Here is a 26,577-nt window from a genome sequence, read left to right as displayed (position 1 = left end):
GCCGGCCAAGGCGGGTGCCAATAGAGGGCCTGCCTAATCGCCCCGCTGGTCGCCCCACAGATTGGCCAAGCCTAGGGACCCTACCTGTGCATAAATTTCGTGCACTGGGCCTCTAGTATTAAATAAAACTATCCCTGCTCTGAAGGATTGTTTCAACTGATTTTTGAGAGACTTTGACTTTTGCTTTAATTTACATTTCTGATTGCTAATGAGGTTTACTTTCTTGTCTCATATCCTTTGCTCATTTATTAACTAAGATACTTATTCTCTTGTTTATTGGTAGAAATTTATTAGCTATTCTAGAGCCTACTTATTATTCTGGATCCTCATCTTGTTTCTTAGATGCAGTGCAAATATATTGTCCCCTTCATAACTTTGTCTTTTTGTAACACATTAATATAGTCAAATTAGTCCATTTCCTTTGTATTTTGTTCTTTGCCCTAAGAACTCCTTCTCTATCTTAAGGTTATAAAGATATGCACAAAAGAAAATATAGATTTTCTGTTCACATTTAGGTCTATAAATCTAGCAGCAATTTAATTTTGTATATGGTGTGAGGTAGAGATCTAGTATTTTCTTTCTGTGGTAGTAAAATGTCCCTGTCATTTATTGAAAATGAGTTTTCCAAATAGTGAAGAAGGAAGAGGGTTTAAACAACTGGATTCTCAACCTGTCTGGAGAGATCTGAGAGAGAGAACACCTGTACATGTAAATCTAGTATGACGTACTAGAGTGAGGGATCCTTCAGGGAAGAATCACCTCTTATTCACACTGTGCTACTTGTAGAACACAGCAGAGAGCATATTATCTGTTAAATAATCAAATAAATACAAAGGCTTTTATAATCTAGTTTTACCACCCTTCTATGTACACCCACCATATACAGGGTGGGGAAAAGTAGGTTTATAGTTGTGAGTATGCAAAACACAGTTTATTCTTGTAGTATTATTATTTGTTAATTACTGCATTATTTTCCATACAAACAAATATAAACCTACTTTTTCCCCACCCTGTACTTAGAATACATGAAATGAATAGTGTGCCTCTGTACTTCCTGTTGCTTCTCTTTGAAATCTTTTCTACCTGCCTTACCAATTGGAAATTATAAACAATTTTTCCAGTCAAAGCACAATGTGTTCCTCTTTTGCACCCACACAGTACCTATAAATACCTTTAAACAATACCTGGGGCATTTTCTTACAAAACACAGGCCAGTGAAATCCCTTTGGGCTCTCTACCAAAAATCAAAACTTAAGTCTTAAGACATTAGAGAACTACATATTTTTCCCAGCTTGTGTGGATCAAGGGACACAGGACCTCACCGGTTTGGGGACTGTATATGAGCTCCACATGGGCATCTTGGTAGCTTTTCCAAATCCACTGACATATTCCCTGTGATAAAGGAGACAGTGCTCCTTGTTCTTCTGCAGAACCTTGGGCCTCCCATATGGCAAGTTTAGTTTCTCTGTTGCTGTTACTAAAATAAAAACAACAAAATAAAAATGTTTGTGAGATTAGCAAATGCTTCTTTCTATGCATAATAGCTACCATTCTCAGATGACTTATTTATTATGTGCCAGATACTCTGATAAATATTTTATATCTTTAACCTCTTTTTTGAAAATATTTTACATCTTTAACCTCTTTTTGAAAATGTTTTTATTGATTTTTAGAGAGAGAGGAAGGGAAAGGGATAGAGAGATAGAAACATTGATGAGAGAGAAATATTGATTGGCTGCCTCCTGCATGCCTGCCCCCTACTGGGGATCGAGTTCACAACCCAGGCATGTACTGACTGGGAATCGAACCAGTGATCTTTTGGTTCATGGGTCTATGCTCAACCACTGAGCCACACCAGCTGGGCTTTAATCTCTTTTAATATTTATAACAATCCTATGAGGATTATTATTCTATTCTACAGATAACAAAACTAAGATTTAGATATGTAATTTAGCCATTCAGCTAACAGCTCACAGGACATATTTAAAGAGATAAAGACTCAAAAGTACAAACTTTATGACAAAGAGGATCTACTTTAATAATTATCATAGGAAAGATATTGGAATTGTATGATAGGTATATCCTAATGTATTTAGTTTTACTTATTTGTTATTATAATCTAAAATTATATCAATTGTTGATATTTTAAAAAACCTATGGGGTATTTGTGCTGTGGAATAACACTCAACAGGTTATAAGATTATCAAACAACCAGCATACTTACTGAACTCTTACTGTGTGCCAGGCACTATTCTAAGGGCACACATATATTAACTCATTTAATCTTCAAAACAACTCTATAAAGTAGGTATCTCCATTTTATAATTGATGAAACAGGCCTACAAGAACTCTTAAAGGATATTAGGTAATAATAACATTGCTCTAGGCCAGGCACTGCTCTAAATTCTTTCCATGAATTAACTCTTTTAATATAACTACATGAAGTGAATACCATTATAGATGAGGAGATGGAAGCACAGCGAGGTCACATGATTTGGCCCAGGTTACTACTGTTGTTAATAGTTCTGGGTTTGTTTGTTTTTCCTCTTTACATTGGCAATACAATCTTTATGAACAAAAGTCCCTGTCAGCTTATTTTTGAAGGATTCCAAAAAGGTAATATTGTATTTTGTGAGGTCAAAATACCAAAGACTTAACATGTATTCTAGTCACTTACCTGCATCTTGAGGGAGATTTAGCCTTTGATTCACCCATTCTACAGCAGAATTCTGCAAGATAATGTGGTAGGGGGAAAAGTCAGTCAAGATAGTAACTCATATTTTAGAAGGTAGTCAAAATTATTTCTGCAGTAATCACATGAATGCTTTACTATTGAACAAAGAAGCCAGACTAACTTGAATTTAAAGACTAATTCTGCCACTTAGAAATATAGTACTATTCCTTGGAATACTGTTATGTGGGAGTTTGAATAGGAAAGAGCTTTACAGAGAAGAACTTGGCCTTGCAGTTAGGTAGACCAAGCTTCTGTGACCTTGGACAATTTATCTAACTTCTCTGAGCCTCTTTATCTTTAAAATGGGGACTAAAGTGACTGCTTTGTAATGTTTTATGATTATTACTAGAGGCCTTGTGCACGAAATCATGCACTGGAGGAGGCGGGGGGAGGGGGGCGGAGATTCCCTCAACCCGGCCTGTGCCCTCTTGCAGTCTAGGAGTCCTCAGGGGATGTCCAACTGATGGGGAGCTGGCCTAAGTGATCAGTTGGACACCCTTAGCGCTGCGCTCGCCAGGTGTGAGCCCAGCTTCTGGCTGAGTGGTGCTCCCCCTGTGGGAGCACACTGACCACCAGGAGGCAGCTCCTGGGTTGAACGTCTGCACCCTGGAGGTCAATGCGCATCATAGCATCTGGTCATTCCACAGTTTGGTCAATTTGCATACTAGCCTTTTATTATATAGGATTATTTTAAGTGAAATTCCATTGAGGTTATCTGAAGTAGTAGGTAAGAAGCCCACACTTGTATTCTGATCTTTGCTGTGTGTTTGCTTTTTATTGGGAAGCTTGACTGGATTTTTGGCCCTTGAAGCCTCTTTTTATTGGTTATTTGTGTATTTATTTACTTATGTGGTGTAATGTTATTTTGAGGATTAGAGAATGTAAAGTTTTTGCTGACTCCTGGCTACAAACTCTTACCTGAGGCAGCATGTGGTTTATTTAGCTGTACAACCACATTTTGAACTTGGCCCCTTGACATTCGTTTTAGCTTCATAGTCTCCTAATAACTGGGCTTCCACTCCATTCTGAAATCTTAGCCCCGCCCACGGGCTCTAATTCTCACAGATAGGCTTGCTCCTTGCATTTTAACCTCCTGTACTGACTCTGAGCATTTGGGGCTCCTTCCTTGAACTGGAATCTCCCTTTGCTGAAAGTCTCCTGGGATCTAAAGTTTTGCCCCTGAACTCAGCAAGTCACCCAGCCCACTAAAATGAAATTCCCAGTGCCGTTTGTCAGCCAGCCTCCAAGTACTGCCTGAAGGACAGCTCTCACTGTTACCTCCCATTTTGAATGCTAGGCGTTTGGCGGAGTAAACTCCACAGCACCTACCCCAGATCACCATCCCTGTGCCCTCCCTGCTCTTTCTGCTCTAAATAACCATCCAGGACCATCTGATTCTTACAATATAAGAAGAGAGATGATTTAGGAGGGAAATCAAGAGAGCTTCAAGATTCTACTGTTTTCAATGGTTAGGGACAGTTAGCTCACAAGAGAATTAACAACTTCCAAATAGTGCTTTCCAGTTTACGAAGCAAATTCACGTACTTAATCTTGCAGTGTATCTCTCATTTCCAGATGAACCCACGTAGATTTATCTAGGCAATATCCGGGCTAGCACACAAACCTGGTTGACAGCTTCCTCCCCTGCTCATAGATTAGCTTGCCCCCTTTACATTCTTACAGATACATAAAGTTATTACTTACGTTTGGTAATGCTGCACATGAACAATCAAGAGTGTCTGTGGGCAGTGGAACAGTAAAGCCACAAACTGACAACTTGGACACTTCTGCCGCATGGGATGGCTCATAAAAAGGCACCTTCAGAAGATGGTTTAAACTACCGTGGGTACCGTTGTTTGGTGCTGGCTGAATGTGCAGAAGATCTGTTTTGAAAAAGAAGTTCAAAGTAGATTTAGGTTGGAAGGCAACAGCATCTGTGTGGGAGACGGGAGAACACAAGCATCCACTGTCCGCTTCCTTTAATAAATTCTGCTGTGATGCAGCTGCAAGCTGCAGATGCCACTCGGTTTCCTGACTTTCGTCCCCCAGTTTCTGCCACCTAGTCTTTCTAGAGAATAGGAACCGTTGCTGTGGATGGGCTGCGGGAACTTTCCGGAATGTTTCCGTTTCTCCAAAGAAAAGCATCACTGTTACAATGATCACTTCGTTCCTTATTTTGTGCTAGAAAACCAGGGTATGGTTTTCTAGCACAAAAATCTATACTTTTGGCAAAACAAGTTTAAAGAAGTGAAGTGATCTTACTTCTAGTATGCTTACTTATGTGAAAATTCTCTAAGGACAGGTACTTTTTAAAAGCTTTTAACTCTACTGTTCTCTAATTGTTTCCTATACAAGCAAAATACACAAATATTTTTACAAACATAGCTTTAACGTGGCTCCTGCTGAGAATGACCAAACAAATCTCTCCGCGAGCTGGAAGCCCACCTGGTTCCCTTGGACCCTCCCCACACAGGGCCAGCAGCCCTGACCACACACTCAGCATGGGACCCAAAATTTAAATTGCTAAGGCAATGGCACATTATATTTAAATGGATATGCTTTGGGTTCTAAGTCATATTCAATTGCCATAGGCCTTGGTAAGATTAAGAATGGCATAGTGTCGTCCAGGGGCATGGCTTAGTGGTTGAGCATCTACCTCTGAACCAGGAGGTCATGGTTTGATTCCCAGTCAGGGCACATGCCGCAATCACGGCTTCGGTCCCCAGTGTGGGGTGTATGGGCAGCCGATCAATGATTCTCTCTCATCATTGATGTTTCTATTTCTCTTTCTCCCTTCCTCTCTGAAATCAATAAAAGTATATATATATATTTTTTAAAAAGAATGGCATTGTGAGCATATTTATTTCTGAATTCTTAAAGCTAACTTATTGCCTTACCTACATAAATATTTTGTTAATACAATGATCTGAGGTAAGCATGTAATCAGGAATGTAGGTTAGATTCCCTAAAATCTAATTATAAGTGTCTATCCAAATAGGACTTTCTTACTTTCCTTTTATGTCATAAACATTCTCTCTGTAATTATAAGAAAATACTTATGTTTCTAAGTGTGACCGGAATCGAACCTGGGACCCTTCAGTCCGCAGGCCGATGCTCTATCCACTGAGCCAAACCGGTTTCGGCAAGAAAATACTTATGTTTCTAAGTGTATTTTTCCTGCTTTGAAAAGTTGAGTCATTTTATTCTTCTAAGTTTTATTCAATTTTCATCTAGTGCCTAACTAACAGAAAAGCTGGTCTCCTGAGATCTAATGTTTAGCATTACAAGAAAAAAGAAAGAAAGAATTCACTCGTAGGATGAATAGCTCTGAATAATAAATAATTCTTCCTCATTTTTTCTCCTTTCTGTCTACATAGTGCACAGCCTCCACCTCTGGAATTCAATTTAGCACCAATTTCAAAATACATTTAAATTATAGCCATATTTTTCTATTGAATTTATGTAGATGTACTTACCACACATTAGGTTATAGACTTCGATATTGTCAAATGGTTCAACTTCAGTCTTCTCTTTAAAACTGGGTCCATGTGCCAAAAAGATAGCCTAGGTGGCAATAATTCTATTATTACTAGATGCAACTTAAACTCAAAAACAGATGTTGGAAGTGACACAATTGTTTTTTCGTGATAGCTCTCCTGCTTGTATATACACCTCCATAAGTGTTTCTTTTCAGATGTAAAAATTACTTTTATATCATTTCCACCTGGAAGCGGTACCAACCCCAATAAAATATAATCTATACTGTGTAAACTTTTTCTAAAGCTACCTGTTTCCACAGCACCTCATATGTCAACAGACCAGGAGAATATAAGCTACATTGGACAATCAAAGCCAGCCCAATTCTACAACATCTGGACAATATAAATTAGAAATTCATCATATGCCATTAGATCTCTTTCATAGTCCTTTCCTATCATTGCTCAAATATGTTAATACTTGACAAAAATGTTGAAGTTTCTGAAGATTACATTTTTTTGGCACAATTTGTACTAACCCACTGATTTCTCAAATATCTATCCCTTTTATTTTTAGGGTGAAACGATCTATTTTTTTTTGTTAAGTAATGTTAACTTCATTATTTATAACAGACCTAATTGCTTTAGATTGCAAATAACTAGAATAAAAGTATCAAGCATATATGAACAATTCTTTTCTGGTCACAGGATTATATATAATTTTCTAAGATAATCAGCAAAGAATTGGAAGTATAGATTTTTCTTGAATTAACTTATTTATCAAATGGTGCCCTAACTAACAGAGAAGCGCTCTGTGTCCAGAGGTTTTAAAAAAATATTTACCAAAACATATAACTCATCATGACAATGTGAAGAGGCAGTATATTCATAAAGAGCCTAACACATTTTTCTTTATTTGGAAAGGAGTGTAGGAGTGTGTGTGTGTGTGTGTGTGTGTGTATTACAAATGGAACTAGATAAGACAATAGTTTACACACATCAAGTTTTACCTGTGAGGGAACACCGGCTGCTCTAACCCCTGGACTCCTCGAGTAGTTTCTTTCCCGGGCTTCTAGAACACCACATGCTCCTGGTTTTCTTCCTTCCTCACTGGTTCTCCTTCTAGGCCTCTTTGCTAGTAATTCTTTTTCTCTCAAGCTCTTCAAGTGAAAGTGTGTAGGGCTCAGTTCTTGGTTCTTCTCTCTGCCTACACTTAATCTCTGAGGATCTTATCTAGTCACATCTCTATACATAGTTTATATACCTAGAATTCACATTTTCATCTCTGGATAGACTTTCTCTTTAAGTACCTACATAATATCTTTATTTAGATGTCTAAGGCATATTTTGAACTAAACACGTCCAACTGAACTCTCACCTCTTCTCCTCCAATCAGCTGCAGCCACGGTCTAACAGCCTTGCAATAGTCTACGAAGGCTCTCACGCCCCCAACACATCAGACTCATTCCCACCTAACCGCCTTTGCACTGCACTTTCCTCTGCCTGGGACACCTGTCCCCTGAAAGTTTCTTTCTTTCTTTCACCTTTTTAAAGTCTCTGTTCAAGTGCCAATTCAATAAATCTTATCCTATCCACCTTATTTTCAGCTGCATATTGCCCCCATGGCATCATGAAACACCCCCAATTTTAACCTACTCTGCTTTATATTTTATTTCCAGTAGCACTTATCCCCTAATATACCAAATAATATATTCCATTATTATGCCCATTATCTAGAAAGAAAGCTTTTGAGGGCAGGGATCTTCATCTGTTTTGGTTTTGTTTATAGATGTAGTCAGGAGTCCTGAACATTGGCTATCAGAAAGTAGGTGCTCAATTAATATTTGTTGACCAAAAACAAAAACAAACAAACAAACAGCAAGTTACCTCCATGGCCTTAAACTTATTGTCAAAACCATGATTGCCTCCTCCACAGGATGAACTTGATTTACTCCTATAAAGAAATAATAGTATTACACTCTGATAATGTATTGATATGATCTTATTGCAAACTTGGCTTTAGTAGACTTTCATGGAGCTTCTGCATTTATATGAGTAAATTTTTCTGTCAACAACAGCATAAATATAGTTTTTTTATGCTCAAATTCATAACCCCAGAGGAACAAACAGTATAGTAGAAGAGAAGGAAGGAGAATTCCAGGGTCTACAAAAAGAAGTCAAAAGCATTTGCCTCTTTGATATTGACAAAGGGTAATAAAAAAGGGTTAGAGTAAAATAAGAATTTGTCTTCATACTTACCTGATCATTTACACATTAATGCCTGTGTTATTAAGAATAGTTTGATTAATATGTTACTTTGTTTTAGAAACACATTTTTGGAACTGGGGAAAAAAACATCTGTTTTTTTTTTTTTTTTAATCCTCACCCGAGGATATTTTTTCATAAATTTTTAGAGAGAGTGGAAGAGAGAAGGAAAGACAGAGATAAATATCAATGTGAGAGAAACACATTGATTGGTTGCTGCCTGCATGTGCCCCAACCAGGGTCTGGGCCAGGGAGGAGCCTGAAATGGAGATAAGTGCCCTTGACCAGAACTGAACTCAGGACCCTTCAGTCTACAGGCTGATGCTCTATCCAGTGACCAAACCAGCTAGGGCTGGAAAAAAATATTGATTCCTATTTTATGGCAGAGATGTTTAGGAAAATAATATAAAAGTATGAGTAAAGAATACTCAAGGCAAGTTCATTATAACACTTGGTAAGGACAAGCCAATATATTTTGTAAATTCAGAGTTTATTTTTAACTTTTGGGATTTTCTTCCATACACTATTGCTCTATTACTTGAATGACTATTCAAATTCAATTTGTTTCTTTGCCTAAATTTTTATATTTTAATCTTTGAATTGAGCAGTATCAGTAATTTTATTTAAGTTAGTATTTATATTGAAAATGATATAGCAATCCATGAACTTCGATTTTTTTTTAAGCAACAATTTTGTTCTGGTTCAAATTATAACTCTAAAGGGGAGGTGAAAGAAATACTTAAAAGATTTCTCTCATAGCCCTAACTGGTTTGGCTCAGTGGATAGAGTGTTGGCCTGCAGACTGAAGGGTCCTGGGTTTGATTCTGGTCAAGGGCACATGCCAGGATTGCAGGCTCAGTCCCCAGTATAAAATATATTTTTTTTAAAAAAGAAAGAAAATGATATAGCAATCCATGAACTTTGATTTTTTTTAAGCAACAATTTTGTGCTGGTTCAAATTAGAACTCTAAAGGGGAGGTGAAAGAAATACTTAAAAGATTTCTCTCATAGCCCTATCTGGTTTGGCTCAGTGGATAGAGTGTTGGCCTGCAGACTGAAGGGTCCTGGGTTTGATTCTGGTCAAGGGCACATGCCAGGATTGCAGGCTCAGTCCCCAGTGGGGGGCGTGCAGGAGGCAGCTAGTCAGTGGTTCTCTCTCATCATTGATGTTTCTGTCTCTTTCTCCCTCTCCCTTCCTCTCTGAAATCAATAAAAATACATTTTTAAAAAAAGGATTTCTCTCATTTGCTTTCCCACTCCCCACCTCCAATACATTTTTCTAACACACACACACACACACAGACACACACACACACAGACACACACACAATGTTTTTGTTTGGTTTTAAATTGTAGGATCAGCTGAGAGGACTTTAATTTGTATCTTTAAAAAAATAAACTTTTTAAAAAGTCATAAGTAACTCTCACTCAGCTTAAATAAAAATAAATCTTAAGATAAAAAAATAAATCACAACACTGAGCAGGCCACACTCAATTTTACCCAATAGAGAAAAGAAAGACGTTAAGTAATACCAGGAATGGGGAGGCAAGAGGAGTCCTATTTATAAGACGTTTAAATTTGATTACCATAAAGTGCCACATCGTGTCCTTACCTTAGTTAATTCCAATAAAATTGTTGGTCTAAGGCAGTGGTTCTCAACCTTCTGGCCCTTTAAATACAGTTCCTCATGTTGTGACCCAACCATAAAATTATTTTTGTTGCTACTTCATAACTATAATGTTGCTACTGTTATGAATCGTAATGTAAATATCTGATATGCAGGATGGTCTTAGGTGACCCCTGTGAAAAGTCGTTCGACCGCCAAAGGGGGTCATGACCCACAGGCTGAGAACCGCTGGTCTAAGGTAAAAGCTGTTTAAAAACTATTTTTATCCTTACTGCATAAATATTTGGCCCCCCAAAATTACTGACTAGTAATAATTAAGGTTTTAATTCTCTGTGGGAAGCTAGACTATTCATTAGTGAAAGAAAAGGTCTTTTGAACCAAGTCATTGGTAAAATTTTCTAAGTGATCCTTTACTTACCTATTTTCAGAAAAATCTGTGTAGAGTAATCTTAATATTACTCTTAACCCAACTCAATTAGAAAACGTTAGTAAGTATTGCAAATCTTTATTCAGAACCAAAAGGTAAAAAATATTGTTTGAGCTGAGTCAGCATGACTCAGTGGTTGAGCATTGTCCTATGGACACGGTTCAATTCCCAGGCAGGGCACATGCCCAGGTTGTGGGCTGGATCCCCACTGTGGGACGTGCAGGAGGCAGCTAATCAATGATTATCTCCCATCATTGATGTTTCTATCTCTCTCTCCCTCTCCCTTCCTCTCTGAAATCTATAAAAATATATATATTTTTAAAAAATATTGTTTTAAAAAGCCCCATTTCCTATTGCAAGTGAAAACTTTAAAAACTTGTTCATCTAACTATTCTGCTTATGTTTCCAACCATTAATTTGGCTCTGGAAATGACATCTGGGAAAATGGAAGCTGTCATTTGGAAAAGATGAGTTGATTTTATGTGTCATAATTTAGCTGAACTTCCAAGTACTATCTAAAATCTTTTGGAACAAATTCTTTTTAATTTTCTTCATGTCTAATTAATAAAGTCGAGATCAAGGCGAAGTCTCCACCACAGCTGGGTACTGACACAAATGGGAAACGAGAAAGACTTCTTTCACGGTACCCAGGTGCCAAGTCCTACCTCTCCCTATAGTACCTTGCACATTTTCCCTTTCACTTCTGCTGACACCCTGCTAAGCTGGATCCCTCATTAACTCCCATCTGAACAAATTTCCTAATTGGTTATGTGACTCAGAATCTTCCTATAAACACACACACACACACACACCCCTAATCCTATTTAACGCTATTTATCACTGCTGCAAATGGATTGTGTTTTAATGAATACAAATGTGGGACAGAATATGATGAACTAGTACTAGCTAGTAAGTTATGAGTTCACTAAAATTACTTTTCTGATAATGAGTTACCAGTGTTGCCACCCTGCCCCTTCACTTGACCATCCTCCTCCATAGGCTGCGGCAGTGAGCTCTCTGAAATGTAATTCCACAATATTCACCTCCAGTCACCTGGTATTTACCAGTGGTCTCTTTCTTCCGGGTCAAAGTCACACTCCTTAGTCATGTCAGATAAGGTCCTTCATGCAGAAGGCAGCTTCATTCCACCCAGTGCCCTAGCGACACAGGACTACTTGCAATTGCTGAAGTCTAGTTTTTTCTGCCATTTCTTGTCCCCTGGGCTGCTGCTGAGCATTTAGAGAAAGAAGCACCTCTGAGAAGACAAAGCCTGGCAGTGCTCAGAGCTTGGCAAGCAGATAGATGCCTTCCAGCAAAGAGAAATATTTCTCTCCTCCTCCAGCTCCAGCCCATGTCAGGGCTTGGTGAGCTGCTTGCGCCCATCTTCTTGGCTGAGTGCCTCTTGCAATGCACAGACTGCACCACTGCACAGGGCGGAACCACTGTGTGTGGCCACATTCAGACTAACTCACTCCAAGTCTTCAAAACACAGAGCAGGAATCACGCTTCCAGGAAGCATTCTCTGGCTCTCTCTGGCCTCGCCTGTGCCGTGGGCTTGATCCTAGTGCAGCAGTTGTTACACCTGATTACAGCTGTGGTCGCCCTCCCCACCTGGGCTAAGACCTTTAGTGTGGGAACTGTGTCCTATTTCCATTTCTTAGAAAGGTGCCTGGGACAGATTGTGGGAAGCTGCCTATTGTCTTCTCTAGCAGAGAGGTGTGGACAAGGAGCCCGGAATTCTGGTGACCCCTGAAGCCCTGGCAAAGGTAAGGGCTACGCACCCACTGTTTAGTGGAGACAATGGTAGCTGAAGCAACTTCCCCACCAGATAGTCATGCAAATCCTTACTGATAAGATAGTCTGTTACTGGAACTTGCCAGCCTAAGGGCTATGGGAGTATGCCAAACTCAATAAAATGATGGCAAGGCCTGAGCACAAGTGGAGTCCATCCTCCTGGGATGGGCTCTCGCCTGGCCCCCCAATTTCCAAATTATTGTTTCTTGTCTCATCTCTTTCATTTGTGTGCGGCCCTCTTCCAGTTCCTGAATGCTGAACCACGCGGGACGTGGGGAAACATACACATCTACACAACAGATTTGTCAGCTTCTAATAAATATAAGGCTTATTTCCAGCAAATATTCCCAATACACAGTTATTCATGGTTCTCTGGAAGGGTACTTTCACAATACTTCAACTAAGTTTCAAATAATTGGGTTTTCCCAAATTAATAAAACATTAACACATGTTGGGTAAAATAAGTATGATGATGAGAAGGAGGAGGAGGATGAATGAAATAGATACACTGAAATGATGAGATTTGCAATAATTTTGAAATGGGAGTCTAATCTAGTTACCAAATTTTGAACACTGTAACTAAAGATGCATACTTTAACTTAGAAAACCGGTAGTCTGAGACTCAGGTGTTAAGCACTGGGAACAGACTGACCCCCAGGACTTCTTCAGACGAGACTCCTGGGTTGTTCTGGTTTGGGCTGTATTCAGCATTTTTTTTATAATCTAAGTTGGTTTAATTGGTGTGCTAATAGCAAGAGAATAATAAAACCAGGGTCCTTTTGGATTACAGGTGAGAAAGAAGAAGTTCTGGGATACTAATTTGTCCAAGTTCTCACAAGAAGCTAGGTGCAGAGCCTGGTTTTGAACTCTCCTGCTGCGGTTTTTATTTTACATCACGCTGCTAGCTATTAAATGGACAAAGCTCAGCCCTAACCGGTTTGGCTCAGTGGATAGAGCGTCGGCCTGCGGACTGAAGAGTCTCAGGTTCGATTCCAGTCAAGAGCATGTACTTTGGTTGCGGGCACATCCCCAGTAGGAGGTGTGCAGGAGGCAGCTGATCTATGTTTCTAACTCTCTATCCCTCTCCCTTCCTCTCTGTAAAAAAAAAAAAAATGAATAAAATATTTAAAAAAAATAAAATCAATGGACAAAACTCTCATTTGAGACTGGGTATTCATGCATGAAACCCAGAAGTATTCTGGTGGCTGGACTCCTTCTATAACCCATACGTCATGCTGTGGGATGGATGGGCCCTTTCTCATTTGGTCTCCCTAACTCTTTGATCTCATACTCCTAACCAGAGGTCCTCAAACTTTTTAAACAGGGGGCCAGTTCACTGTCCCTCAGACTGTTGAAGGGCCGGACTATAGTTAAAAAAAAAAACTATGAACAAATTCCTATGCACACAGCGGCGGCAAAAACACCCTGCAGGCCGGGTAAATGTTTTCGGTGGGCCGCATGTGGCCTGCGGGCCGTAGTTTGAGGACCCCTGCTCCTAATGATAACAATTTGGAGAACTTACCCACATCTGGACGTATATTTATTTATATAGAACATACATACACTACTAGTAATCCTATATATTTAATATTAGTAAAGCTTAGCTTTGTACACATATGTTATCCTTCTTTTAGACTCTAAAATTTAGAGAATGCTGTTCTGAGCTGCAGTATAGTCCGCTGAGGCACACAGAGGTTAAGATATTCTAACATCAAGAAGAGCCTGGTGCCATCCAGTGACCAGGTGTGAAACTGCACTCTCTGGCCTAGCAATGAACCTGCTTGGTTTTCTAGCACCTTATAAAATAGAGGAGGCTGTCCGGCTGGCATGGCTCAGTGGTTGAACGTCCACCTGTGAACCAGGAAGTCACGGTTCAATTCCCAGTCAGGGCCCATGCCCTGGTTGCGGGCTCGGTCCCCAGTAGGGGGCATGCAGGAGGCAGCCAATCAATGATTCTCTCTCATCATTGATGTTTCTCTGTTTCTCTTCCTCTCCCTTCCTCTCTGAAGTCAATAAAAATGTATTTTAAAAAATTAGGCTAGGCCAAATCTCCAGTTCTTCGTCCTGCACACAGTTATATTAGAACCCAACTCCCTCCTCTCCCTTCATCTCCTCTTTCTTTGTTAAACATCTTTCAGCCACAGTATTCTCACTGTCCTCTGCATGTCCCCTGGCTTTATGTAGCATACAACGAATAAGATAGTCCAGAAAACATAATATGACCCTGATTCTCTTTATATCCACTTACACACCTGGCAAAAATGCTAGAATAAAATTTTTAAGTAGGAAACATTAAACTACCAGAAAGTGTGTATCTTTTGTTTACTGGCTGATGATCAATCAGTCTTCTCCATTTGACAAAGAGAGCAGGAATCATTTCTGTATCTCAAATGCCCAGAACAGGGTCTGACACAAGCAAGTGTCAGTAACATCATGTTAAATCAATGAATTGGTTATTTGGGGATGCAATGATTTTTATTTTCCGTAAACACACATATTTTGCAAAGGCTCAATGATCGACATGAATTACAATGATAACTAGAAAAAGAAATGCAATAGCCAATCACTGGCTTGCCTTTACAGCCATAAACATGTTCTTTTGCAAAAGCCACAAAGATGACAAATATCTTAAAGAGCCAGCCTGGGAGACAACTGATACCATCTTTATATCTGCTGCCTAAAGGAGACCATGGTTGGTGGGGGGGGGGGGGGGGGTAGAATGTATTGGTACTGACAATCTCTGGAACAATCAATGAACCATCTCAGCCTCCTTTCTCATTCTCATCTATATCATGAAGATTAGGAAGCTAAAATCAGCAACCTAATAACACTCACTTCAAATACAGAACTTCTGGGTAGCATATAAAAAGGTCATGAAAATGTCATGCTCAAAAAAAAATGTATGTGATCACAATAACAGGGTTATAAGGTCAAGTAACTTCATAATGAAAGATAGTTGTTAAAGGTATTATAAGTAAAGGGACACACAAACCTCGCAGCCAGCCACTGGCGATCCATCAAAAGATGAGCTTTGTCAATTCTGACATTGTTGGCAAAGTGTAGTCGTTTTGGCAAGTTGGGAGTCAAATAAGGTTTGAAATGCTGATCAGGTTTTCGGCACTGAAAAACAGATAAAAAAAAATTTAATTTTGCTTTTCTATGCCAGTTTATATTCAAAACCACTTTGTATTGGTTTCAGGCATACAGCATAGTGGTTAGACTATCATCTACTTTACAAAGTGATTTTCCCCTACCCTCCGATATTTCAAGTACCTACCTGGCACCATACATGTTATTGCAATATTATTGACTATCTTCCCTATGCTGTACTTCACATCCCCATGACTATTTTGTAACTACCAATTCGTAATTCTTAATCCCTTCACCTTTTTTCACTCAGCTCCCCAAGCCCCCTGCTATCTGGCAATCATCAGTCTGTTCTCTGTATCTATGAGTCTGTTTCTATTTCTGTTCATGTGTTTATTTTTTTCTTTAGATCCCACATATAAGTGAAATCGTGTGATATTTGTCTGCCTCTAACTGACTTATTTCACTTAGTGTAATACTCTCTAGTGCCAACCATGCTGTGCAAATGGTAAGATTTCATTCCTTTTTATGGCTGAGTAACATTCCATTATAGAGGGTGTCCTAAAAAAAATGTATACAAACTTTTTTTCTGATAGTTGAATTGATGTTTCTTTCTTTTCAGATTTAATCCATTGGAATTAATAATTATTCAAAGTGAGTATACATTTGTTGGGGCGCCGCCTTTTTATCCATTATATTACACCACCTTTTTATTCGTTCGTCTATTGATGGGCACTTGGGCTGCTTCCAAGTCTTCTTCAGGGTCTTATCTGAAGAAGTCCTGGGTTCAGTCTATTGTAAATAATGCTGCAATGAACATAGGGTGCATATATTCTTCTATTTTAGTGTTTTGGGTGGAATTGCTGGATCATAGGGCAGTTTCATTTTTAATTTTGGGGGGAACCTCCACACAGTTTTCCATAGTGGTTGCACCAATCCATTCCCATCAACAGTGCATGAGGGTTCCCTTTTCTCCACATCCTTGCCAACACTTCTTTGTTGCAGATAAATTATTTCTTCATGTCACATAAACTGTGAAGGCTAATTCAACAATTTTACTTCAACAATTTATTAAGCACTTTTTAAAAACAAGATTTGCTGGCTAGTGTGGTTCAGTGGTTGAGCGTCGACCCATGAACCAGGAGGTCACAGTTCAATTCCTGGTCAGGGCACATGTCAGTGTTTTGGGCTTGGTCCCCATTAGGGGGACATGCAGGAGGCAGCTGATCGATGATTCTCTCTCAGCATTAACGTTTCTCTCTCTCTCTCCCGCTCTCTTCTTCTCTCTGAAATCAATGACAACATATTTAAAAATACACAAGAAGAGTCAAGCTTAGCTAATACAATAGGAATATTAAAACTATTATCAATGTGGTCTCATTCCCTAATTATTATTTATATTATTGCAACAATATTTAGATTACAATTAAAAATGTGATATAAATTATATTGTTTGATATTCTAAGTTTTATATATATCTTTATCTTTACACACCATAAACTTCCCTTCCTTTTTTGAGATAAAATAAATATAAGTCTAGATTTACAATGGTACTTTTGAGCCTAAATTACATATGAAAAATATATACTACACTAGTAGAATAAGTAAAAATTTTAAAAATTACTTTAATTGCACCAAAAATCCCTTCACTATTGACTCATTTACACTTTAAATCACCCACATTTGCTTACTTTTCAAATCAACTCAGTAGGTTTTGAGATCTAGTAGTCTCCCTATTTGCAAAATATTCTGAATTTCTCACAAATTAGGAATTAATGTTGTTTCTTTAATTATTGCTGCTGTATCTAGCATATTTTAAACATATGTAAAAATCAAACTGGTATCTATGAAAAAAAAAATGAGGTAATGAGAAATAGACTATGAAGGAACTTTTTCTCCCATATGACCTTTTTAAGAAGAAAAAAAATAATTCAGATAAAGAATATAGATATGGGAACTCATACAACTTAACAAAAGAAAGGTAAACAACCCAATCAAAAAATGGGCAAAGGACCTAAATAGATACTTTTCGAGAGAGGACATAAGGAAGGCCAAGAGACATATGAAAACATGCTCAAAGTCACTAATAAGGGCAGTGGCATCATATTGGGTACAGGAAAGGGCGTGGGGGTGAGCAGGGACTCACAGAGGGTGAAGGTGGGAGGGGGCGCTGGAGTGGTGACGGGTGTAGAGACTGATGAGTTTGGCCGTTGAAATGTCTAGCTTGTCCCCAGTGTGGTGGTCACAGTGGCAACTGCAGAATTCCTTTGTTGGAGGAGGTCAGGGGACTTGACATGAAGCTGTGTTTTAAAGTAAGACATTTGTTTTCCTGATCCAGAGACAGAGAAGCATCGATCAGACCGTCAAACCTCAGAGGGAAGGTCAGGGAGAGTGGGGGTAAGAGGGAGATCAACCAAAGAACTTATATGCAAGCATATAGGCCCAACCAATGGACAAAGACACCGGGGAGGGGGGCACTGGGGGAATAAGGACACATATGTAATACTTTAATCAATAAAAAAATAAAATAAAAAGAATTATAGGTATGGATGAAAAAGGAGTTCTACAGAAAGTCACCTCACAGGGTGATCTGATCATAAGGGGTGCTGTAATAAATCATAAATTCCTAATTGGATAGGTCATGATGGTAGTCACTCCCCAGGCATATAAATTCTTTAGTGAAAGGTGTTTCAGGCAAGCCCTGTCCATTGTTCTTGTGCATCTCCCTTAACACACCTTTGAAATAAACAAAACCATCCTCAAGAGAACACATAACCTTGTTAACTATCCTGTGATCCAATCTCTGCTTTGCTTTCTCCCACCTTTTTGCAATCATCCTTATTTCCCTCCTTAATTTCAAATCATAAAAGAAACTGTCAACCCTGCTATTCTCTGAGGCACTTGAGAGTTTGCTTTTTGGCAACTGTTGTCATTTTTGGATGTTTCTACACGTTTGGATGTTTCTTACGCAGAGATGAGGAAATGATTTTTTTCTACTTTCTTATATTCTCATTTATTTTAAGCCTTAGTAATCTCATAAATATTTCAAGTCTGTCACTATTACCTCATGCTCAAATTATATATTAAAAACAAGGCACTATGAACAACAACAAAAAAACAATTTTAGAAGAAGTACAGAAAGTAGGAAAACAAAGTATGTTATAGAATGAAGCGGGGGAGAGAAAAAAGTTATTGCACAGCTATTACTGCCATTTTTTTTCTTGCTTACTTTGCTATCTTTTCTAGGTTTATTTTTCTGCTTTTCCATTTATTATTACTTCCTCCTCAGCCAGTATTTTTGCAACTTCCAGGCAAACACTTGTTGGCAGCTGCTGAGTGTGCAGCTTCCTCAGTTACAAGGGACTAGAATGTGCTCAGAAGGACCACAGATAACTTGACAAGTCACACTTTCCTAGCTGGGCGAGTATGTAGCCAGAGTAAATCCAGAGAAAATTTGAGGTACACTGCTAACCCATGAAGAAGTACATTATTACCTTTTGCACTTGAGAATTTCATATGAAGACACTACAGTTGGGATGAAATTTTGGTTATTTTATCCTAAGAAAAAAGCTGATACTGTTGTCTGTCATGCAGGGTGTAATGGAATTCACTGAGTTGCCAGTTTGTATTTGGTTATGTTTGTCCAATATAAACTCAGTATAGGCCCTGAAACAGCAGTACTGGGAATATTGTACTACCACAAGAAATATTTTCCTGGAAATAATGGACTACTTTGTGTAATGGTGGTCCATTTTTTCAGGTCTAGTCCATATCTGTCACACCATGTAATGGATTTCCAAAGCCTATGGCATCCAATCCCCTGCATCAGTGGGATTATTTGAATTTTTCCCTTCCTTGTCTCACCAACAAGACTTTAGCTATACAGATCATGAGGTGAGTGATAAAAGGAAAAACAATATATGGATTTAGAGAATCCAAACTCTCAACTGCTCATGCAATAATCAGCATGAACACACTGCATGTATGCCCGTCACCAGTAGGGGGTGAGAGAGCTTTGCATGCTTACTCAAGATCAGAATATTTGAAGGTGTCGGAGAAAAAGGGAGTGATTAACACTCTAAAGCAGCGGTTCTCAACCTGTGGGTCGCAACCCCTTTGGGGGTCGAGCAACCCTTTCACAGGGGTCGCCTAAGACCATCGGAAAACACATATATAATTACATACTGTTTTGTGATTAATCCCTATGCTTTAATTATGTTCAATTTATAACAATGAAATTGGGGGTCACCACAACATGAGGAACTGTATTAAAGGGTCGCGGCATTAAGAAGGTTGAGAACCACTGCTCTAAAGGATTTTCTATGATTTCTGCTAGTGGTCTTTCCTCCTTCAAACTTGTAATGGGTTCCAGGTATAGTAAGGTTATTCTTCACCCGGTGTATCCATAATCATTCACATTTCAACCTGACAGTTTGTACTCTAATTGCACATCACCTATACTTTAAAAATAATTAGCCCCATACCAAGCAATGGTAAACTCATGAATATAGTAGTTGGAATACATGGATATAGCAGACATATATTTATTAATATACTTTAAATATAGAAGTACTAGAGGCCTGGTCTATGAAATTCATGTACTGGGGGTGGGAGGGGCCTTAGCCCAGCCTACGTCCTCTTGCAGTCTGGGAGCCCTCGGGGGATGTCTAGGGAGCGGGCCTAAGCTGTCAGTCAGACATCCTTAGCATTGCCGTGGAAGTGGGAGAGGCTCCCACCGTGAGCACGGCTTTTAGCTAAGTGGTACTCCCTTGTGGGAGCGCACTGACCACCAGGGGGCAGCTCCTGCGTTGAGCATCTGACCCCTGGTCGTCAGTGCATGTAATAGCGACCGGTCATTTCGCCATTTGGTCGATTTGCATATTAGCCTTTTATTATATAGGATTAAAACTACCACACAAGACTATCTTCAGGTCTTTCCGAGTATTGTAAACTCTACCTTGAAAAATTCAGATTGCTTTAATTTCTCTGGAATTTGCCCTGCCTATTTTCTTACAATCTGGGGTGTGGAAACCAACAAAAAGCAGTTGCAATTGCACTTAAAAGGCAGAGATGATTTTTCTGACCAGTACAAAATGATCTGTAGGATTCTATGATTCACTATGTTCTGATATTAAGTCCCCCCCACAAAAAAAAAATGTGGAAGGTGATGCTGCCTGAAGCTCACTAGTCTGACCACTTGGAATGAAACATCAGCCCATTCACTGAAAGCTAGGAGTCAGTGCCACTGTTACCCCAAACTAATTTCCTGTAGTGGTGTCAACTTCAAAAGGAAAACAACCAAAATAAAAGCAACTGATATGCATGTAAAGTAATGTTGACAGAGGTTTTGGACTCAGAAATAGAGAATATAAATGTCCTAACACCCAGATTAAGGACATGACATTAACTTAAATATATGTGTTAGGAGATTGTATACTTACACTGAGGTTCCTAATAATTTCTTCAGAATCAACTGTTTCAAAAGAAAAAACATAATTCACATTACAATGGGTTCTTAATAACTGCACAAAATGTGACCAACTCAGATGAATTTGACACAAACATTTATTAATGACTATGATTTGGTAAAAGTAAATAAAAAATTACTTCAAGAAAATAATTATTTTAGCATTTAAGAATGGAGTAGATATATTATTGTAACCTAAAAATATTGGGTATTACCACAGCCTTTATAGACTGAACAATTTCTCATTTGCTTCTCTGTGGTCTTCCCAAGAAGTCAGAAGAGCGGGCCTGGCAATCCCTACATCCTCAGAATAGGGGGCTAAGATTACTCAGTTTTACTCCCCTGCTCCCCCATAGGCATCTGTATACTTACAGCTGTAGAAGTCGTGAGGTATATTACGAGTTCTGATGCGGGGAGAAGGCCCTTGATACATGTAGAAGTTTACTTGGGAAAAGTAATCTGTCATATATTCCACCTGGTCACAATAAGTCTGAGCCATTCCTGAAATTAAATATATATATATTGATCCTGTTAAGTAGGAGACATTTTATGCTAAAGATCTCAAACCAAGTTTTACTGAGAACCTCTACAGATTACCCTATTACCGTACTCTAAATGGCAGACCCTGAGCCCTAGCCAATTTGGCTCAGTGGATAGAATGTTGTCCTGCAGACTGAAGGGTCCCAGGTTTGATTCTGGTCAAAGGCACACGCCCAAGTTGCAAGCTCGATCCCCAGTAGGGGGCATGCAGGAGGCAGCCAATCAATGATTCTCTCGTCATTGATGTTTCTACCTCTCTCTCCCTCTCCCTTCCTCTCTGAAATCAATAAAAATATGTATTTTTCAAAAAATAAATGGCAGACTCTGAATGTCCTGGCAGATGAAGAGAAGGGTTTATAAGAGGAGACTTGATGGGAACTATAAATAGATCATTTGTTTGATGTGGATCAATTAAAGTAATTTCAAAGAAAATCCTCTGTAGAAATCGAATTAGATTTTACAATATCTGACTTGTCCCTGAGGTAACATGATATATTTTAAAATAAAAAGTAGCATGCATTTTTTAAAAAACAATACCTGAAGAGAATAAGGGCTAGAGAATGTTCACGTCTCATAAGTGTATTATTTAAATTTATATAAGTAGCATGTCCTCTAAAAACAATTTGGAAGTTAAACCATTGCATCTGAAGATTCTTCCAACAACATCTAAATTTTTTAAATATTTTATTCTTTACATTTATTTTTATCTAATTTTATTAGACTATCTCCTTTAATTTTAAAATAATAGGCCAAAGTGTTAGGGCATCTTTTTAGAGAATTTAAAAATAAATTACTACTATGTTTCATATGATCTTAATGTTCTAAAAGATAAACAAAAGTTCTGCAAACATGCTCCTTTTCCCTTCCTCGCCCATCCTGGCTCCTTCATAGCCTTTGGAGGACTCTGAGAAGACGGTGCTGACCAGCCCAATTGAAAAAGGTCATTTCTGCCTTCTGTACTTTCACAGACGCCATCTCTGATACAATACTCAGCATTAAGTAAGCACTCGAAAAGCATCTGTTAAACGGCCGAGTACTTTACACTTGGGTGAGTGGCAGAGGGTGTGGCAGCTGTTCCTTGTCATTTAACACTCAGGTTAACCGAAGCAAAGAGTGGGCCTCAAGTAGACAAATATGAAGGGACAAGGACTTTATAGAATTGTATTTATGTAACTAAAAAAAGAAAATAAATAAAAACCCACAGGGCAAGGTAAAACTAGCCAACATAGGCAATCTATTTGGACAAATCACCCACCAATAAGAAGCTCCCCCCAAAAAAACCACTTTTTTAATGAATGAATAACAATCTAACCACATCCATTAAGTACGACTAACTCCATTTTTACCAAAAATATAAGTGTATGAATGGATTTTCAAAAGAATGTTAGAATAATTAAACTAGAAGTTTAAACTTTCAGTCCTCTCTCTATTCATCGAAGCCTATCTAAAACCCATTCTTGGCTTATTCAACAGTTTCCAGGTCTTAGACAACTTAAAATATCACTACTCTTTTTGTAAGATATAATCAATGATAAACATAATATTTTTAAAAAGCATACCATGGTCAGCCAAAAGGATTATATTGACACAATTGTCTAAGTTCCGCTGTTTTAGACCTTCCATCAACATTCCAAAAGCGTTATCTACTAACTGTAAGGCTTTAATTACCTAAGGGGGGGAAAAAGAAGTTTAGACTGTCTTCATGAATTAAGGTTTAACAAACCAAATCATTATCTAATCATGTGAAAACAAAACACATTTTCTCCTCTGAAATTGCTGGTATTTTAAATAGAACATCAGAGACCAGTGCCTGGTTTACCACGTTTACCAAATATCAATTCCCTAAGTTTCTATAGACAAAAATGTAAACTGTGTTCCCTACAAAGGATAAACTACTGTCCAGTAAACATGTGAGAAACATGTTCAGCCTCAACAACCATGACTCAACTGCAGACGTTTTGATGACAGTGCCCAGTATTGGGGAGTGGAAACGTCTATGGGAACCTAAATGAGTACATACATTCTGGAAGATCTTGTAACAATAAGACCATGTGTAATCAGAAAGGTAATAGGGGGCATGTCCTGTAACCTAATAATTCTACTTCTGGGCACTTGTCCTAAATAATCATTTAGAGTAGAAATAGAGATTTACATACAAAGATAGTCATCACATTACTTATTTAAATACAAAAATAAATAAATTATACCACAGCTTTAAGAAGATATAGTCGGCAGCCATTACAAAATAATTTTAAAGCACAATGGCCTAGGAAAATCTTGCACTACAATGTCAAACATAGAAAATTCAAACCAAATTGTACACATACACACTAATACATATTGCACAATCCTGATTTTATTTTTAAATATATATAGTTAGCATTTCTTAGTAAACACACACACGAACAGAACATTAAAAAGAAATATATAAAGGTATTATTAACAGTGGTTGTTTCTAATAGTGAATTGGAGTATTTTATTGCCCATATTCTTTTGTGTTTTTAAATTTTTCTACACTTTATCAATATAGCACATTGAAATGACAAGTTTTAAATGAATAACTTTCTATCCTTTTTTTTCAGTGAATAAGCAAGTGTAATAGCCATGGATGGGGGGAGGGGGAATGTTTAATCTCTCTTGGTACTATTATAACAATGATTGCCTTTTTTTTTTCTTTTTTAAGAAAGAATTCTACTAGCCAATTTCTATTAAGAGCTTTAGTGCATTATCTCATGAAAGCCTCATAGCAAACATTCATGGCTGGTATTACTGGAACTTCTAGTTGTAGAGACCAGGAAATCAGAGGCTTAAAGAAGTTAATAACATGCTCATGGCCCTACCTTTCATAAGAGACAGGAGCACTTGAACTCAAACCATCCTTATCTACTGCTAAATCCATCAACTCGAGATGTTTTCCTGACCCTCATTCTTAGGGTGACCTTACACTCTGGTTTGCCAGTGAGAGTCAGTTTCTACCTACTGTCATGGCAGAATTATGTCCCCTTTCACAGTCACCCTACTCACTCCTCCCTACTACACCAAGAGCCCATCCAACCCGTCCTCTCTCAGCACCAGTCATTCTGCTACTGTTAAACTCTCCACAGTTTTGAAATCATCTGTGCATATGACCACCTCCGGAGCGCAGTGTGTGCTCCTGCAGGGAAGGGACTGTGCAACCTCACTCATCACAAGCTTCTAAGGAAGCAGAGTCTTTGTAAAGTACACGCTCCATAGATGGCACATTTTACTGACCAGAAAGTGACCGGATGCTAGCCCCAAGTCTAGCCCAGACAAAGGGGTTAGCTGCTGTTATTATTCTTACCATTATCGTATTTGTCTAGCCATCTGTCCTTTTGTCTGTCCATTGCTTATCCTATCTGATTCTCTGGTGTGCACAGCTCCACCCTTGATCAGGCTGTTTGTGAACTTTTTTCCTGTTGTTATTCAGAGGAGAACTTTCTAACCAGCCCCAGCCCTCACCCTCCCCAACTAGTTGAGAAGCTCCTCAAATTCCTCTCAGGGCACCCTGATCTTTTCCTTTGCAGTATTTTTCATAATTATATACTTAAGACGTATTTGAGTGCTAAACTAAAGCATTGATTAAAAATAAGATATGGTGCCTTTTATTGTCAATTCTGGGAGTCAGAGAAATGTAGATTATAGCATACTCTCTCAAGGGATTAAGCATATCAAAAATGAATAACAATTCAACTAGGAAAAGAGAAATGGTGAATATGCTTTAGATAGTTACTGAGCCTTCACTGTAACAATCACCTGATTAAGTGTTTAATTCTGTGCCACAGTTTTGAGTGGAACAGAGTGTTGAGTGGGATACCATTGTAGCATAGAATTAAACACTTAATCAGGTTATGAAGCAACTGAAGGGTTAAAGTGGTATCACTGGGGTGGGTCTTCTATTAGAACTCATTTTGGTTTAATGGGAAGAAAGAGAAAAGGCATTTCTGATAAATAGTAGTCATGCTGTCAGAATAACTATGCTTGCATTCCAACTGAGAACAATTCAGGATAATTGTTACATGAGTTTCCATGGGGTGGAGAAATGCCTTTTCATCTTTATATCAGTGGATTTTAGAAAAGACATAACTTTTTTTTTAAGTAACATTGAAGACTTAGATTTCTGTTGTCAGAGCATAACAGAATGGTTAGATAATGAAAAAACTAATGTTAAGAAGTCTACTTTAGTTATCATGGAAATCCAGGAGGGGAATAATTCTGCCTGAGACAATAGCATGTTAAGTCTAATTACAAGGAGCTTATAAAGAGAGCTGGGCAAGAATAGGCAGCTGGGTATCCCACATGGACTTGCAGGTGACTTAGCTTGATATGGGTCACAGCAACATTAGATGGGCAGCCCTAGCTGGCTTGGCTCAGTGGATAGAGCGGACTGAAGGATCTGTGTTCAATTCCAGTCAAGAGCACATGCCCAGGTTGTGAGCTCAATCCCCAGTGAGAAGGCATGCAGGAGGCAGCGGATCAATGTTTCTCTCCCATCATGGATGTTTCTATTTCTCTCTCCCTCTCCCTTCCTTTCTGAAATCAATAAAAATATATTCAAAAAATAAAAATCATATTAGATTGTCACATGCAATATCTAGCCTTGATGTTTTCATTATATGAAATAACAGTGTTACATCTAAGCATTCAATAAGTGTTTACTAAATGAGCCAAAATGTGGTTAATAAGATAGATATCCTTTCTAGACATTTAACTATTGTATGGTTAATAAGGCAGATAGCCTTTTTAGACTTTTAACTATTTTTATCTCCACATGTATATACATCAAATACCTTTATTTGCATTGACTGGGAATTAAAGAATACCATTTTATTTTGTAGGTTAGGGCTAGATGATATGACATTTATATGTTTTTTTTTTAAAAAAAAAAAAACTTACTCCACCACTGACTGGTCCAAAACTATGTCCTGCAGAATCAGGCTGTTCCACGTATAGTGTATAAAAACTGGGTCTAAGGGTAAAATTGAAACAGAGGAAGACATTATTGACTTGGAATAAGCTTATAGGTTGGATCTGGGAAGGTGGTAAATCTAGAACTTTGTGGCAGTCTTCTTCTCATTTTCTCTGGCCTCTTTCCATTCCTCCAGGCCCAGGGGTCCACCTCAGCAGGGAGACTCTCCAAC

General features: G+C 38.4%; 1 protein-coding gene across 1 annotated transcript in view; it reads right to left on the bottom strand.

Moving 5' to 3' along the window:
- ENPP3 (ectonucleotide pyrophosphatase/phosphodiesterase 3) overlaps positions 1–26,577 on the bottom strand; it is a 76,184-nt gene that overhangs the window by 20,513 nt on the left and 29,094 nt on the right. Inside the window, exons 11-20 of the mRNA XM_015557843.1 lie at positions 26,333–26,405; positions 22,978–23,086; positions 21,251–21,379; positions 20,853–20,884; positions 15,317–15,444; positions 8,098–8,164; positions 6,211–6,298; positions 4,439–4,617; positions 2,678–2,729; positions 1,323–1,477 (exon numbers count right to left, since the gene is read on the bottom strand). Coding sequence (XP_015413329.1) covers positions 1,323–1,477; positions 2,678–2,729; positions 4,439–4,617; positions 6,211–6,298; positions 8,098–8,164; positions 15,317–15,444; positions 20,853–20,884; positions 21,251–21,379; positions 22,978–23,086; positions 26,333–26,405 — 1,012 coding nt within the window. The remainder of the gene's footprint in view (positions 1–1,322; positions 1,478–2,677; positions 2,730–4,438; positions 4,618–6,210; positions 6,299–8,097; positions 8,165–15,316; positions 15,445–20,852; positions 20,885–21,250; positions 21,380–22,977; positions 23,087–26,332; positions 26,406–26,577) is intronic.

This window comes from Myotis davidii, unplaced genomic scaffold (genome assembly GCF_000327345.1).
Source record: "Myotis davidii unplaced genomic scaffold, ASM32734v1 scaffold147, whole genome shotgun sequence".
NCBI lineage: Eukaryota > Metazoa > Chordata > Mammalia > Chiroptera > Vespertilionidae > Myotis > Myotis davidii.
The sequence above is the reverse complement of the archived record's forward strand: the minus strand, read 5'-3'. Positions and strand labels throughout refer to the sequence as shown.